At 47.5% G+C, this 16,840-nt stretch overlaps 1 protein-coding gene across 3 annotated transcripts in view; it reads right to left on the bottom strand.

The window, feature by feature from the left end:
• TNC (tenascin C) overlaps positions 1-16,840 on the bottom strand; it is a 69,814-nt gene that overhangs the window by 30,650 nt on the left and 22,324 nt on the right. For all 3 annotated transcript variants that reach the window (XM_017829245.1, XM_017829246.1, XM_017829247.1), the window contains exons 2-10: positions 13,200-13,792; positions 10,167-11,387; positions 8,103-8,366; positions 6,946-7,061; positions 6,696-6,852; positions 5,849-6,118; positions 4,608-4,793; positions 3,676-3,765; positions 2,740-3,003 (exon numbers count right to left, since the gene is read on the bottom strand). In XM_017829245.1, coding sequence (XP_017684734.1) covers positions 2,740-3,003; positions 3,676-3,765; positions 4,608-4,793; positions 5,849-6,118; positions 6,696-6,852; positions 6,946-7,061; positions 8,103-8,366; positions 10,167-11,387; positions 13,200-13,662 — 3,031 coding nt within the window. In that variant the 5' untranslated portion in view covers positions 13,663-13,792. The remainder of the gene's footprint in view (positions 1-2,739; positions 3,004-3,675; positions 3,766-4,607; positions 4,794-5,848; positions 6,119-6,695; positions 6,853-6,945; positions 7,062-8,102; positions 8,367-10,166; positions 11,388-13,199; positions 13,793-16,840) is intronic.

Below are 16,840 nucleotides of genomic sequence, written 5' to 3'. Positions count from 1 at the left end.
TGCACTCCAGCCAACCCACACACCTTGATTTTATGGGAAGTGTTAGCTTGGAGGCCAGGGATTTCCTGGGCAGGAAGGTCTCTGCAGTGGGCACAGCTCCAAAACTCCACCCAAAAACCAGTGCAGACTCCTGTATTCACACACCACGAGGCACTAAAGCTGTGGTCTCTTAGCCTTGAGACCTCGAGGTCCCTCAGCACATCTCCTGAATCCCAGATGCCTCTGGAGCAGGAAAACTCCCAGAGAAAGGAAGCTCCTCTTGGTCAGGACTCACTGCCTGAATTAGGGTTACACTGTACAGAGCTACAGGAGACAAACAAGCAGGTGGCAGAGTGAAAGGTTTAGTCTTTCCAACAAAATAAAGTGACATTTTGCCATCCCTTGAATGCAGAATCGTGGATATCAGTTAAAAAAAAATATTTGTCACTTGAGCTGCACTTCATCCACATGAAGAGACAGAAGCAACAGACATCTGCCATCCTACAGTACAGAAGATTTTGTGACATGTCCTCTGCTAGAGGTTCATGAGTCCTGAACATTTCAGCTGCCTGTGAGGGGAGAGCTGATGTTCACAAGTAGATAACAGGGAGAATGTGAGAGGAGAGAGAAGTCTCCCAGAGAAGATTTTCAGCTCTGGAGTTGAAAGAAGCTTTAAAACGCTATAAAATCCACTGTGCAAGCAAATAAAAATAAGATGTGGGAAGCTCCTGGATACCTGCTGGCAGGGAAGCCTGACTGAACCATCCAGAGGATGGGAAGAATATGAGGTGAAAACCTGGCAATCTGCAGGAGCAAAGGAAGCCCAAAAGGAAAACTGAGCCCTTTTGCAGCTGCTGGCTCCCTTGTTCAGCAGGGGTGGCACAGACCCTCCAAACAGCAGGACTGCCTCCTCCACCCATGGGGAAGAGCCAGTCCAGCCCTAGCTGTGCTGCTGGCATTGCCCACTTCAATCATCCCTCTCTCTCTCTCCCCCTGGTTGCTCCAAGGACTTTCCCCAGCAGTGCAAAGGATCTGAGGTCCCCCAGGGCTCTGCAAGAGAAACAAGTTTGTTTGGCTCAGCCTGAGGACTCCAGGACCTCCCAAGCGCTGGAAAAAGAGGACTGACTTGAAGGAAGATGGAAAAGCAAACTGAAGAGCCCACTTGTGTTGTACTGCTCAGGCTTCCAGAGCACTTCTGCTCCCCGTGCTCGTGTTTGGATTTGTCCATTCCTACGTAGGAGGGAGGTCACAGAGACAGGTTATTCAACTGCTGCTCCGTTGCAGGGAGCTCTGTGTTTACTGGCTGCTCTGAGTAAAGACATAAAACACTGGCCAGATGAAGGTATTTCTAAAGAAAAATAAGAAAAAAATAAAAAGCCAAACCGGGGAAAAGCAGCCACCTTGTGAAGCTTTGCAAGCTCCTGGTGGAAAGAGCAGACTGTGAAATTCCACAGCAGGTTGTTGCTGCCTTTTCACCACCTGTGCAGAATTCTTTTGAGACCTCTGAGCCTTCAGACAGACAGGGAAACAGAGAACTTTGGAAAACTGCAGCCTGCTCACTCCTGCCACATAAACCTTCAGATCCTTTTGTATGTTGTGCCTCAAGACTTCCTAATTTTTCCCTGCCTTGGACTGGATTTCCCTGCCTGCCTGAGGCATCAAACAACTAATTCAGTGCTGATGGTCTCCTGTAGTTTACACCACTCCATACAACCCTCTGCTGTCCTGGATTACTGTCTCTATAAAGCATCAGAGGTAGTGCTGGCATGAACTGCCAGGGAATATGAGCCCAGTTTTGATCAGTTCAAATAGTTATTATATTTATATATAGTGTATTTATTTATAGTAATAGTAATTGTATATAGTATAGTTAATTAATTTGTAAAATCCACAATGTCTGGCATGTGTTTACCTCAGAGATGGTGTTTGGGAAGAAAAGGATAAACACCTTGATATCTGCTAAAGACAACAATTGTAGCCCAGCTGATTCTGATTTTAGTCTCTGCTCACTTAGAGCAGTTCAAGCTTTGCCTCACAGAGTTTGAGGTGAAGGCACATAAAGATTCAGGATTTATTTGTGCTCTGCAGCAAGGTGTACCTCTGTGTGCAACAAACTTTGGGTCAAAATGTTTCACAAAGAATAAAACCTTGTTCAGTGAGTCCACTGCCACTGGTCAGTTGGAGTGGTTTGGACAAAGAGAGATGGTAGAAATGGACCTCTTTTTGAAGATAAATATAAGACACAGTATCCAGTGGAAATGGTGGCTGGAACCAGATTTGGAGCAGTCACCTTTCCCACTTTTGGATGAGAAAACTGAAAAAGGGCAGCATCAGAGCCCTGCTGACCCTGCTGAAGCATGATGGGTTGAAGGATTGCTGTGAAGAGAATTCATTAGGCAGGAACAAGCAATGTTAAACATTCTGGTTGCTCTTCCTCTAAGATTTTGGCTGTAGAAAACAAAGCAAGTTATAACGCACAAAAAACCCCAGCCTCATGTAAAACAAAGTAGGAGCTCTGCATTTCATGCAGGACCAGTGGCTGTCCTTTGTGAAACCTCTCAAAAAATAAGCAAGAAATCCTTGAGAACACGAAGCTAAACACAGTAGGCAGGGAAGTGCACAGTTATCCCTCAGTGTGGCATGTTAGGCAGAGCTAAGTCTGAGGCAGATTTTCTAAGCCTCAGACACGGCTTAGAAAATCAGGTGAGGTTGTCCTTGGGCTGGTCCTGTGCAGGGCACCCACCAAGAGCTGTTACTCACCAGTGGAACCCTTGACAGTCGTGGGTTTGCTTTTGTGCCTGCCCTTCTCTGCCACCAGGCTGATGGTGTACTCTGTGCCTGCATCCAGCCCTCTGAGGATGAAGGAGGTGCTGTCCACTGGGATCTCCACTTCACTCCTCTTGCCAGAGGCACTCGTGTAAGCGAGGCGGTAGCGGTCGAACTTGGCCACCGGTCTCCTCCAGCGAAGGGCCAAGGTGGTTTCAGTGGGGTCACTGACTTCCAAGTCCTTGGGGTTATCGAGATCTACGAGTTGAAAAAAGCACAGCTGAGATGTCTCTGAACTGCCCTGGGACAGGCACAGACAGAATAACATCCCCGCTGGGTGTCTGGGCACAGCTCAGGGTCTTATCCACCTTCTGGAGTTTTTGAAGCCCATTTGGGTAGAGGGTGATGAAGTTCTCTTTTACAAACAAACCACACTAGGACAGATTTCCCCCACTGACACTCACTTCACATGCAGGAGAGGCAGAATTAAAGCCTTCAGAGAATTTACCTGGGAAAAGGGGGGAGTTGTGAGAAAAATTCTGGATTTGAAGGTCAGTCAGGACTTGGAATCACCAAGGCTGCACTCATGGCCAGATCAACATTTTGGCCATCACTACCTGCCAGAAACCCTCACAACTAGAGGGTGGCCAAATCAGTGTAAGCATAACTACCACTGAGGAGCTCACCTGGAGATGAAAATCCCAGAACACTGAGAAATCCTTGTACAGGAAAAAGAAGCCACACTCAGAGGTCAAGATCTTTAGGGGACAGATTTTTCCCTTGAGGGAAAATGCCCCATTGGGAGCAAACTGAAATTAAGAACTTTCTAAAATAGTTTTTACTGCATCATTTGGAAGTGAAAGAGTGGCCCCACAGGACTTGGTGCTTCCTCCAGAGCAGAAAGGGGGGTCAGGTGGGTCAGGTACTCACCAGTGCCAGCGTTGATGGTAGCGGGGGCACTTTCCCTGTCGTTCCTCACTGCTGTCACTCCAATGCCATATTCAGTTCCAGGCCTCAAACCTAAGAGATAAGGAAAAGGAATATGAGTTCCTGTGCATGGAATACACCTACAGGCATTTGTTTTAACAAGGAAGGCTGAATGTGTGCCAGGTAAGGTGGATGCTTTCCTGAGCTTGCAGGGAATCGAGGTTTCAGCTAACCCTGACCTGATGTTAATAAATCTTTATTCCACTTACATACCAAAGGACAAAGATTATGTCTGACTCACATTGCATTTTGGACACTGCAAATGCACAATCAGAGATAGCCTCTACTTTCCAGAGCTGGCAGTGGGAGTAGCTCTGCCAAAGAAAAGCAGGTTGGCACCCACACGACATGGAGGAAGAACCATGACCTGGCCTTGCAGGCTGGGAGAGCAACTTGCAGGTACACAGAGAAGCTGCAGACTGGCACCAGTAAATGCCATCCCTGGCACATACAAACACCTTTGGAACTCAGGGTGTGAAGCCCCCTCCACAGAGATGTGGAGCTGCCCAGAACTCAGGGAACTGCCTGGTGGGATTGAGGGATGCACGTGGAAGGGAAATGGCTACAAACCCTTCTGCTGGCTGGTCATCCACCTGCAGGCATGGACAGACACATCCCAGGGATTTTAATTTAACTGGGTGCACTTAAAAATCAGAGAACCACAGAATGGTTTGGGTTGGAAGGGACCTTAAAGTTCATCCAACCCCCTGCTATGGGCAGGGACACCTCCCACTAGCCCAGGTTGCTCCAACCTGGCCTTGGACACTCCCAGGGATGGGGCAGCCACAGCTTCTCTGGGCAACCTGTGCCAGGGCCTCCCCACCCTCACAGAGAAGGGTTTCTTCAGTACATCTGCTCTGAAATGTGTGACCCACCTGTGAGTGTAGCTCTGGTTGTGGCTTGGTTGCCCTTTGGCACTGTGATCTCCACGTGGTCTCCACCAGAGATGGGGGCAAACTTGATTCTGTAGTTGTCGACGTTGGCGTGGCTGTTCCTCCACTCCAGGGTGATGCTGTTGTCTGTCTGGGACACTGGCTTCAGGTTTCTGGGAGCATCTAAGTCTGTAATCCATAAATAAATAAATAAATAAATAAATAAATAAATAAATAAATAAATAAATAAATAAATAAATAAATAAATAAATAAATAGGAATGTTTCTCATGTTGTCAAGAGACAACAGTCTCTTCTAACAATACTTTTTAAAAGGTGAAATGACCCACAACTCTGAAGTTAAGTTTCTCTTCACCTGATACGACTTAACTACACCAAGCAGATTTCTTTTGGCATAAAATGGAGAGTTCATCAGCTTTGGAGAAAACATCACTTCAAGAAATTAAACTTTTATCTCCTCAGACTAAAATAACATTTTCAATAGTAATAAATATTTTTTTATTACAAAATAGGCTTGTGGAAAAATGTATTTGGATGAAAACACTATTTTCCTTTATAAATGCCTCAGCTTTCGAAAGGAAAAATGCTGCTAAGAACAAAGAACTAATCATTTCTAGAGTTTCTGTTCAGTAAATATCTTGCATTTGTGGCTGAAAGAAACTCTGAGTCTCAAAAAAAAAGGTGAATATTATGTAGAAATTCAATGGGCTCTTCACTGTTCAGACCTCAAATCCTGCTCTGAAGGAACAACTGTATTTTAGGATGAAAAGAGAGGTAATTCTCTATGCACCATTTTCTCCCTTAATGCATCAAACCTTGATAACATGCTACAGGACCCACACTTTCATAAAACATTCCCAGGGGCACTGAGGAGCAAAGTCAATTTATAAAAGCCCAACAGGAAACATTTGCAGAACTGGAGGAGGGAAAAAACCAGTTCTTTGCTAACCTGATACATATTTAGACAAGAAACAAGGCCTTAGATGGAACAGGAGCCATGGAAGACCTTTAGCTCATCAGACAGAAGAATAATCCAGAGGAACTTGTTTCTGAGAGATTTAGGGTACAAGACACAATGACCTAAATCCCGTTTTCAAAATATATTTACATTTTAAATATTTTGTCGAGCCAGGAAAGCATATGAGGCACAGACAAAAAAACCATTCTCCACTTCCATGTCCCTCTATAAATGTGCTGATTCCACGCTGGTCTCCAGCCTCTTACCTGTGACAAACACTTCTTTCACAGGGTCACTTTCCATGTCCCCTCGACGAGAGACAAGTGTCACTTCATACTCTGTGTGCGGCCTCAGGTTTCCGATGGAATATTGGTTTTCATCCTCAGAGAGCTCAATGGTTGTCCTGTCCCCTGGGATGTCCTTGGGGCCATAGGTGAGCTCTATGTCTTCCACTTCAGCCAGGGGTTTGGACCATGTGATGAGGGCTGTGGTGTCCGTGACGTCTTTTGCCTCGACCTGGCTGGGGGCATCAAGCTCTGTTATAAAAAAAAAAAAATAGACAGAAAAAGGTGGTTTTTGAAAGAAATCTTGCCATAAAAAACACAGACATCCTTATGCTTTTAATTGCTGATTCAGAGCAAAATTAAAATTAGTGACTTCGACCAAATTTTATTATTTTCCTTTACTCTTTTCCAACAGCTTTAGACTCCAAATGGAATCATTTCATCAGAAGCAAATTCATCAACATTCACTCACATCAGAAGCTGCCAGAGGAAAGACAAGCAGGAACCCTGAGAGCTTCTCCAGCTCCATACAAACATCACCAGGATGCAAAAATTTTAATTCCTGTTGATGTACATTGTGAAAAACAGTAAAAGTGCATTCTGCCTGCTCCCTTCTCTCTGAACATAAATTTCCTTTCCTCTGTAGGTAATTTGGAAAGGAATTAAATCTCCCTCACAAATTAATTTTTCATTAGCAGCTCCACTACTTCCTTGTCACCCCTATGAATTCACAGGATAGATCTTGGGTTTAAAAGTTTGGTTTAAAAAAAAAACAAACAATGTTTGCTGTTGGCCAACAAAATACAGGCCAAATACAGATTGTCCTTACTTGTTGTTATCACTTTGGACAGTCCAGGTCCTCTGGTGTTGTTTTTCACTACATGAATGGACACATTGTACTGCTGCCCAGGTGCCAAACCTGGCTGCATGTAAGATGTCTCTGGCCTTTTCAAGCTGCTGGTTATATCTCCATTATCATCCTTTTTCTGCAACACAGGGAACAACAATCTGTCAGTATAACAGAAAAAAAAGCCAGGATTTTTCACTCCACATGAACACACAGGAAGCTGCTTCCTCACCATGTTGTGGAAGACCAGCTCCCAGCCATCAAAGGAGAAGTTCAGAGGGTCCCACTCCACCTGGACGGACGTTTCTCGAACAGATTTGAACCTCAAACCCTCTGGAGCAGGGAGATCTGGGGCAGAAAAAAGGGAAATCCTCACATGAGCAACAAGTTCTCATAAATAGGGCACGAGGTGGGACATCTTTCCACCACTAGAAGTATCTGCCGTGTAGGGAAGTGCAGCTGAGATGGTCAAACCACCTCCCAACCAGTTATTCTGTGTTTGGAGAGGCTTTCCTCTGAGCTGGTTTGGATGTCACCTTGAAGTCAAATGAATTTTGACCTAGAAACCTCTTTTTTGTGCCCTCTTGACTGTCCCTGGTGTGGACATTTGCAGGCAGGTGAGCTGAATCCTGCCCCAGGTCTCTAAAAATGAGCTCAGGGACAGAAATCAAAGAGCACTTTTGAGGCTGTTTAGATATGACTGTGATGTGCACAAAAATATAGAGGAAGATGAACAACAAAAGGACAGACAGGCAGATAAAAGTCTAGTTGTGGTAAAACTAAAGATGCAAAACAAATATAACCTCCATTTTAACCAAACCAGTTTGAATTCAAGTGATTTCATATTGCTTTTTTACACACTGTACATTTTTTATCAGGTTTTTTCCAGGAATAATGACCAGAATTTTAAAATGTACATTATAATAGAGAAGCCAAGGTTCTTAATTTGCAAAGACCCCATGGTGTTAATTGGGAGGCACAGCAAAGAGCAGAAGAGCCTGTGAACTGTATTTTTAACACAGTCGTTGGCACTGGAAAAGAATAGAAAATGAAAGTGCAAAAGTCTGTCTCTGTCCAGAACAGATGAATTGAAACTAGAAAATACAAAAGAAATAATATCTCCAAGAGAAGGAGGCAAATCAATACAAATAAATTGCAAATAGAAGTTAAAAAGAAATAAAGTCCCCAAAAAGGGAGGCAAATCAACATAAATGAATTGAAAATAGAAAACAAAAAATAAACAATGGCCCACAAGTTGGATGTGAATCAGTACAAACGATTTGAAAATAGAAAACACAAAATACATAATAATACCCCAAAATAAGGGGTGCAAATCAATGCATGCTATGGAATGGACAGAAGGGTGGATCCAGGGAATGTTAAACTCACATGTGGCTACCCTGGCACTGACTGGGATACTCTTCTTGTTTTTAAGGATGGCAAAGACACGGATAAAATATTCCACCCCCGGCTCCAGCTCGTGGATGGTGGCAGCTGTCTGGTTTCCTGGCACAGTGAACTGCATGTCCAAGCCCCCGGTGCTGGTGGGGACGTAGGTGACCAGGTACTCATTGACAGGATTCTCGTGTTTCCATTCCAGGTTGACAGTTTTATCCGTCACGTTGGTCACCGTCAGCTCGGTTGGAGGAGACACTGGGAGGTGGGGGGGGGAAAGAAAAATAAAGTTGTAAGAAGTTTTCATGGCTCGGAAAATAACGACTTCCCCAGTTTTCCCATTTTCCCAGGGATTTCATGAGAATCATCTAACAGGGGCTGGGGAGGCCACGGCCCACAAATTAACTGCTGAGGAGAGGAATGTTCGGCTGATGAAGACCACAGACATTTCCAAAATCACGGGGCCAACTCCTACCCTCACACTTGCACACAACCTCTGGCTGACTGTGTTCCAGCTCCTCCTCTCGTGGCTGCAGCACAAGACTGTTATGGCTGGGTCCCCAGGGGCTCAGATGGTTCATTCAACTGCCAGCAACACGTGATTGTAGAGCTGCAAGTCCTGGGATTTGCGCAGATTTTCCAAAGGAAAACCAAACGTTGTTATTTTAGTAAATACTGCCAATAGATCTCCACGTGCAAGAGCACAAAATGGAGCTTAGGCCTCTTCTGGAAGGAGGAGATGAAAGATGGGAAATTTCTTTTTAAGGGTATTCATTGTCTTTTATGGTGTTCTCAACCCCAAAGCATTCTCTGATTACCCTACAAAAATTTAGTTTCCAAATTTCTCCCCTGGGATCTGCTAAAGAAAACTACCTCATTTATAGTGTAAAGCCTGTCATTATCCAACTGCCAAAATTCTCTATCAATTTCCATGGAGTAAGTGGTAGTGGGAAACTCAGCATGGGACTTTAGAGCTGAGTTTCCACTCCAGCCCATTCCATGATTTTCCTCTAAGCTTCTGTCAGATCTGATACACACACCTCCATATAAATATAGAAATGTGTATATAAAACCTCCATATAAAAAAAAAGAATAAATTATATATATAAAAATAAATAAATAAAAATATAGGTATAAAAGAAATATATGTTATATATAAATCTATATGTATAAATAAATACAGGTATAAACAAATATATATATATACATATATATATACATATATATATATATATAAAATACAAACACATCTGTGTATTAAGAAGACTCTGGATACATCTCCCTCTCCTCCATAGCTAAAACAGTTTCTTTCAGATGCCCTTTTTTTTTAGCATCAAGAGGTACTATGAGAAGGTGAAATATCATGGTGACAAATCCCAGGCAGGGCTGGTTACAGCTCCAGTGACACTGTGGTGGGAGTGGAATCACAGAATCAACTGGGTTGGAAAAGACCTCTGAGATCATCGAGTCCAACCCTTGACCCAACCCCACCTTGTCACCCAGACCATGGCACTGATGCCACATCCAGGCTCTGCTCAAACCCCTCCAGGGACGGGGACTCCACCCCCTCCCTGGGCAGCCCATTCCAAGGGCTGATCCCTCTCTCTGCAAACAACTTCTGCCCCATGGCCAACCTAAACCTGCCCTGGGGCAGCTCAAGGCTGTGCCCTCTTGTCCTGCTGCTGGTTCCTGGCAGCAGAGCCCGACCCCCCCCGGCTCCCCGCTCCTGGCAGGGAGTTGCAGAGAGTGAGAAGGTCAGAAATGAATGATAAGGTCTCCAGAAATGGAGATAACAATTGCACAGCAACACCATTATCATCCTGTTGTCTTCTGACCACCTGAAGTCGCCACAAACTGCCACATTATGTAACCCTGACAATTAAGGGGTGCCATGGTGTTGTTACAACCCTGAGTCAAGTGTTTGGACTACGCTGAAGAAAAGCAGCAACAGGGCCCGGCTTTATGGAGAAGATTCACAGAACCACCAAAGCTGCTGGATGGACACAGGGAGTGTGTGCATCCAAGGGGAAGTGGTTCCGAAGGGGTATCGCCACCTACCATCAGCGCAGTCCTCGCCCATGTACCCGTCCTCGCAGACACACCGCCCATCCACGCAGCGCCCGGCGTTGCTGCAGTCGCTGGGACAGGCCCGTTCCCGGCAGTCCTCGCCCACGAAGCCCTCCTGGCACACGCAGCGCCCGTCCACGCAGAGCCCGCGCTGGTGGCAGTCGTTGGGACAGGCCAGCTCGCCGCAGTCCTCCCCGGTGAAGCCGTTGTCGCACTCACAACGCCCCTCCACGCAGCGCCCGCGGTGGTGGCAGTCCTGGGGGCACCGCAGCTCCGCGCAGTCCTCTCCGGTGAAGCCCTCGTCGCACATGCACTGCCCGTTCACGCACAGCCCGCGGCCCTGGCAGTCGCTGGGGCACCGCAGCTGCCCGCAGTCGTCCCCGGTGAAGCCCTCGTGGCACTGGCACTGCCCGTTCACGCAGAGCCCGCGGTTGCTGCAGTCCTGGGGGCACCGCAGCTCCCCGCAGTCCTCCCCGACGAAGCCCTCGTCGCACACGCACTGCCCGTCCACGCAGCGCCCGCGGCCGTGGCAGTCGCTGGGGCAGCGCAGCTCGGCGCAGTCCTCGCCCAGGTACCCCTCGTGGCACTGGCACTGCCCGCCCACGCAGCGCCCGCGGTGGTGGCAGTCGTTGGGGCACCTCTTCTCGCCGCAGTCGTCGCCCACGAAGCCCTCGTGGCACACGCACAGCCCGTTCTCGCAGCGCCCGTGGCCGTGGCAGTCGCTGGGGCAGGCGAGCTCCCCACAGTCGTCCCCGGTGAAGCCCTCCTCGCACAGGCACGTCCCGTTGAGGCAGCGCCCGCGGTCGAAGCAGTCGTTGGGGCAGATGAGCTCCCCGCAGTCCTCCCCGGTGTAGCCCTCCTCGCACACGCACTCGCTGTCCACGCAGCGCCCGCGGCCGTGGCAGTTGTGGGGGCACAGGGGCTCGCCGCAGTCCTCGCCGGTGAACCCCTCGTGGCACAGGCAGCGCCCGCCCACGCAGCGCCCGTGGGCGCCGCACCCCCAGGGGCAGAGCTCCTCGCCGCAGGCCGGGCCCGTGTAGCCCTCGAAGCACACGCAGAGCCCGTCCACGCACTTGCCCTGGTCGTTGCAGTCGGAGGGACACGAGGCCTGGCTGCAGTTGGGGCCCTTCCAGCCCGGCTCGCACACGCAGCCGCAGATCTCCACGCTCCAGTTGCCGTGCCCGCTGCAGTAGGGGGTGGTGTCCAGGCGACCTGTAGAACGAGCCAGAAAACCCATGTGGGGTGAGGTGCACATGGGCACCCCCCAGAAATGCCCGAGGCAGCGGAAGGAATCCCAAAAAGGTTTGTTCTGAAGACGAGAACAGTAAAAGCTTCCAAAAGAAAAGCTGCACTGGGCTGCAAAGCAGCGCTGGGCCTGAGCAACACTCGCCTGCTGGTCCCTCTTCCCCCCCCAGCTCTCCCCACTGGCTTCAGAGACCTGCATCTGCTTATCTCTCTGCATACCAGAGACACAGAGCTTTTCAACTGTCTCTGGAATACAGAGGGGAAAGGAAATAAAACCCATCTAATTCCTTTGAGAAAGGCACTTCCAGAAAGGGAAGGCTTCCTAGGTGACACCTGTCTCCTTGAAGTGAACTCTTCTGGCAAAAAGGGTATTTACCCTCACAACCCATTATTCTCTTGGCCCTGGGATGCCTTAGGCCAGTGTGGCACACAGGACCTAAAAAGGCTCTGATTTTCCTGACTCCCGATGGGAAAAATTGAAACTTCATTCACAGTAGCCTGGAATGGCCAAATAAGGAACAATATAATCTTAGAGAAGTCCTCGAGAATTAGATAAGGGATGTAACTCAAACAGACAGGATGTAAACTAAGCTCAGTGTGCCCAGATAAAGAACAAATGTTACAATTTTGGTGACGAAGCACAATGATGCTGTGGCTGCTCAAGAACTGAGGTCAAGACAAGGAAGATGACCAGGAATGACTAAAGAAGTACTTCCAACAGGGGTGTGACTGTGTAAACAAACTAATGAAAATGGATAAAGCAAGGAAGAATATCTAATGACCATGTAAAGAGTATGTGTAATAAAAAGCCCTGTCCATCTGTCATTTGGCAGCTTTGATCAGAGGAGCTCTCCTCTGAACGTCCAGCACGCTGAATAAAGGATGCCCTTTTTAACACCTACAAATTGGTGTTAAGAAGTTTGTTTCTGCTGCTTTTATCACTCCCCACAGGACATAATTTCCAGAATCACCAAAGTTTTTGAAAGACACTATCTCTTTTTTTCTCCAGCAAGATTTGTTTTACCAGGAATCCCTTAATGCCAGGGAAGAGCCCCTGCCAACTGCTTGGTAAATGAGCATGCTGGATTCCTCCTCCCATCTCAAAATCCTCTTCCACTGACTGAGCAGCTTTCCTGAGCACTTCATTAGTGAATACACCATGAAATGTTACTCATCCATTCACTCCAGAGCATAAAAAGCCAGACAACAGTCAGTATCAGCAGCTGTGAGAGCAGCTCTGTGCTCAGAGGGACATCACTCCTGAGAAGACCCGTGTTTCCTCTCTTGTATGACCAGACTTTTCCCTCAGTTTAAAAACCAGCTGGACAGACACCTTTTTTCCCGCTTCTCTAACTAGTTGTGCTTGTCTGCTGCCTTATGTCCTGCCGTATTTTTATTGGTCTCTAATAAAGAAAACTTGGAAAGGAAGATGGTTACATTGGCAGCTTCCTCAAGGGGACAAAACCTGGAGCCAAGAGCTTGGACTGTGTGAGTTTTAATCTCGACTCAGGCTGTCACCGTGCCCAAGTGCTGTCCATGCTCAGTGCCACAGCTACAAAGTGTCCCAGGCCAACTTCTGACCCACAGATCCACAAACCCGTGAAACTGTGAATGAATGTTCCCTGCACGCAGGCCAAACACATTCCCAGTTTTGATTATGTTTCAAATTTAACAGGTTGACTTGTGCTCATTCTTTAAACAGATCTGAGTGTCTACTCTAAACAACTTGGACAGCCAGCACGAGAGTTTCCCCAAGAGCAGCTCCCCGGCCTGCCTTACCTTCTGCTGCCTGGGAATTGGGACAGCATCCAGCGCCGCTGGCACACTGCTCCCGCAGGGAGGATACCAGCCCCTCCAGCTCCTCTAGTCTGCTCAGCAGATCCTTAATGTCTGGGGCAGCTGCACAGCCGCAGGCCCGCCGGGGAATGTTAATTCGGTGCGTGAAGACGATCTGGTTCCCCTCGTTCACCGTGTGCTCCTCGGAATTCCTGACCGGCTCGATTTCCGCCTTCAGGTCCGCGTCACCGCTCGCCGCGTCCAGGTCCACGGAGCAGAGGGAGCCCACGGGCAGCTTGATGTTGTAGACGTGGTTAAAAACCACGGGCTGGTTGTCCTCTGGCAGGGTCACGTTGAGCCCGGTCTCCCGCTTGTGCCGGATGATTCTCTTGATGAGTCCCCCCCTGACGTGCTGGCACAGCAGAACGAGGATGGCACAGGCCAAAACCCGGCTGGGCAGTGCCATGGCGCTGCTCGGGTCCTGTTTCGAGCTGGGAGAGTCTTATGTCTGTTTGGCCTTTGTAATCTGGAGCAGAAATTGGAGAGCCAGTTCAAGCCAAGCTGGGTGTCCTTTTCTTTGCTGGCACACTTGGTCCCTAAAAGAAGAAGGAAGAGTGTAAGGGGTGAACCACAGCTACACCACCCAACCTGTGACACTGCTCATGTGCTGCACCCTTGGAGAACAGGGCTGAGGTGCTGCCCAGTGTACCACCCAAGCTCCCCCGAGCTGCTGAGCTTGCTCTTATGTATAATAACAGCAGTTTATATATAATAACCTGGTTTTCCAGCATCTCAGTGTGGTTGTGAACAAAACATCACCAGACATGGAGAAAACTACTGTTATATCAGGTTTAGAACACATTGAGTGGATTACAGAAGGTTTAAATGCCTCAAGCAGAAGACCAAGGTGAAGAAGCCTGTTGAGCCTCATCTCCATTCAAAATACTACTGTCAGACTGTGGTAGGTAAAATAAATATATGTTCTGTTATGATACAACTAATGTTAAATCCTGCATTTGCTTCGCTGCTTGAAGGCTGCTGGAGGCTGGACCACGTAAGAAACTCAAGTCGTTGTCAAAAGGTTTATCAACACCACAAAGCTCCTTCCATCCCTTTTTTATGTGCTTTAAATGACAGCAATTGCTTGGGAATCTGAACTCCAGGCCTTGTAGCTCAATAATAACTTTTGCTATCCTGATTATTTATGTACAGCATGAGGGTGAATGGATCTCTCTGGAGAGCTCTGCAGGCTGAAGGTTCTGGTGTCAGTGTTGTATCACAGCAACGTTTTAGCAGACAGGTAGTGAGACATAAGAAGAAGAGACTCCACCAAGGGGGGCACACAACAGAAACAGCAATAAAAATGCATGTGTGGAAATGTCTTTTCAGCAGCCAACACACCTTTTCTCTAGGCAACATTTCCCACTGTCTGATCTTTCCTCAGCTGTACCACAACCTGCTTATGGTCACAAGCTGGCTGGGCTGTACAGCTCTTCCTGAAACCCATTCCTTTCATTAGCTTCAATCTTTCCTCTTCCTCCTCAGCCTGTACGTGTTCCTTTTAAATGGAATGAGCCAAGGGAGCAGAAATACATCCACTGACTTCCATGCAGAATCAGCCCTTCAGCACGTAGAGCGAGAACCCCGAGCAGCAAACGGACTGACTGAACAAGCACACCTAATAAATGTCATCCCAGCATTTGTTTTCCTTCCTATTCCCAGCAAAACTGGGTTAAATGGTCAGGCCAGTGACTGTAAGGTAGTGAAATGCCAGTAATGGGGGAAACAGCAGTTTATTCTCTATACAGCCCTGATTTGATGATAATTCATTTGTCAGATGAGAGACCAGCTTCTCCCACCCTTCTGCTTCCTCCAAAGCATAGAGATCATTTTTCCCATGCTGCCCCAGCTGCTTTTGTGGGAGAATGACAACAATACATCAGACACTTCACTGAAATTGGTGTTTTTTGTAGACAGTGCTGAGCTCACAAAGAGCAAACTTCACCCCTTTTTACTGGGGAATAAATCAGAAGTAAACAAGCAGCAGGGAAGGCTTTTTTCTTGTCATGGAAAAGTATTCAGCTTTAAGCTATTTCTAACACTTACCCCATTTGCTCAAATATGTCTGCAAGCCCTGTCTGCACCAGAAGAGATCACAAGGTTGTTAATAAAGAATAACAGAGACAGACATGGCCCAGGTCTCGTTTGTGACTCAGGCCAATCTCTAAATTGGGCTGCCAGCTCATGAAACATGTTCAGGGCTGTATTTGAAGTGGGATTTTACTCTCAAACGCTCCCACTTGGGGTTTGCAGATTGATTGCCATGAAATGGGATTCCATGTGCTCAAGACAAGGTCATACAGCAAAAATGGGTGCCTAACCCCCGAGCAGGGGACAGGCTGCTTGGCAGATGGATCACCAATGGAAAGTGGAACCAACTGGAAGCAGCTCTGCATCTAATTCTCACTGAATTTTAGTGAGAGTTGAGCATCGATTTCCTTATGGCTTTTGCAAATCCCAACCTACAAGAATATGGGCCTTGCCCAAACCAAGAAAATGGATTGCACTTTTTCCTGCTGACCGGTGTGTTTACACATCACTTAATGGTGGCACAAACTGTTATTTCAGCCTGGAAAATGAAGAAACTGCTTCATGCAAGTCATGCCCTGCCACTGTTACCTTTGCTACCGATGAAAGCCTCAGGAACACCAGGATTTTCCCTGGATACTCCCTGCATTAGAGGCAGCCAAACCTCTCAGCTTACAGATGATACTGGAAGACTTAATGTCTCCTGGCTGACATCCTTTTGGAGTTTATGAAGAAGCATTGTGGTGGTCTAGAAGCAGCATTCCATGTCTGCCCTGTGACCCCTGTGTTGTGACACCTCCTGTGATGTCTGAGCTAATCCATCCAGATCAGGTGTTTCTCATCCGACCTGCCAAGGACCCAGCAGGATCAGCTGAGCTCCACTCCTGGATCTGACATCTACAAAACAAGGCAGCTTCAGGCAATTATTTATACATTAGCCATAATTTTGGCTGGAAGAACAAAGATGACAACCTTCTTTCCACCCCCAATTCCTCAAGCACATCTAAACAACAGCTCGGGCCACAATGGACCACCCTGGAGCAGGTCCTGGAGAGGAATGGGAGCCACAGCAACTGTCAGGCTCTGTTATTCCTTCATTTTCCCTCACCTTCCTTTCAGAACAGCCCCTGTAGATTGTATTTTAAACCTCTCTATATTTTCTTTGTAGTCATCAGCTGCTGGATAATTTACAGGCACGTAAAAGCCTTTGAGCAAGGGTTTGCAAAAGATGACCCTTCTCAGCATGAGTTTGGCCTTGCAGGATATCAGAGGAGCTGGGTGAGGTCTGTACCACATCTCTCAGGTATGTTGAGAGGTTTGGATGACCAGGAATGTGTCAATTTTTTACAGGCAGTTTGTCTCAGACAGGATATTACTCATCCTAATGATCTGTGCCCCTCATGCCACCCTGACTACAACCCAGCTACTTCAAAAAGCTTGGCAGTGACTGCGTGGTTGGTCTGCAAAATGTTCAGCTTGTCATGCAGAACAATAAAGTCTTGAGCTCATGTTCTCCCCATCTGGTCACTGGCATCTCCCCACAGCCATCACCCTCC

The sequence above is a fragment of the Lepidothrix coronata genome, unplaced genomic scaffold (assembly GCF_001604755.1).
Source record: "Lepidothrix coronata isolate B3197 unplaced genomic scaffold, Lepidothrix_coronata-1.0 Scaffold160, whole genome shotgun sequence".
Lineage (NCBI taxonomy): Eukaryota > Metazoa > Chordata > Aves > Passeriformes > Pipridae > Lepidothrix > Lepidothrix coronata.
Note: the sequence above shows the minus strand (reverse complement) of the source record. Positions and strands in the feature narration are given on the sequence as shown.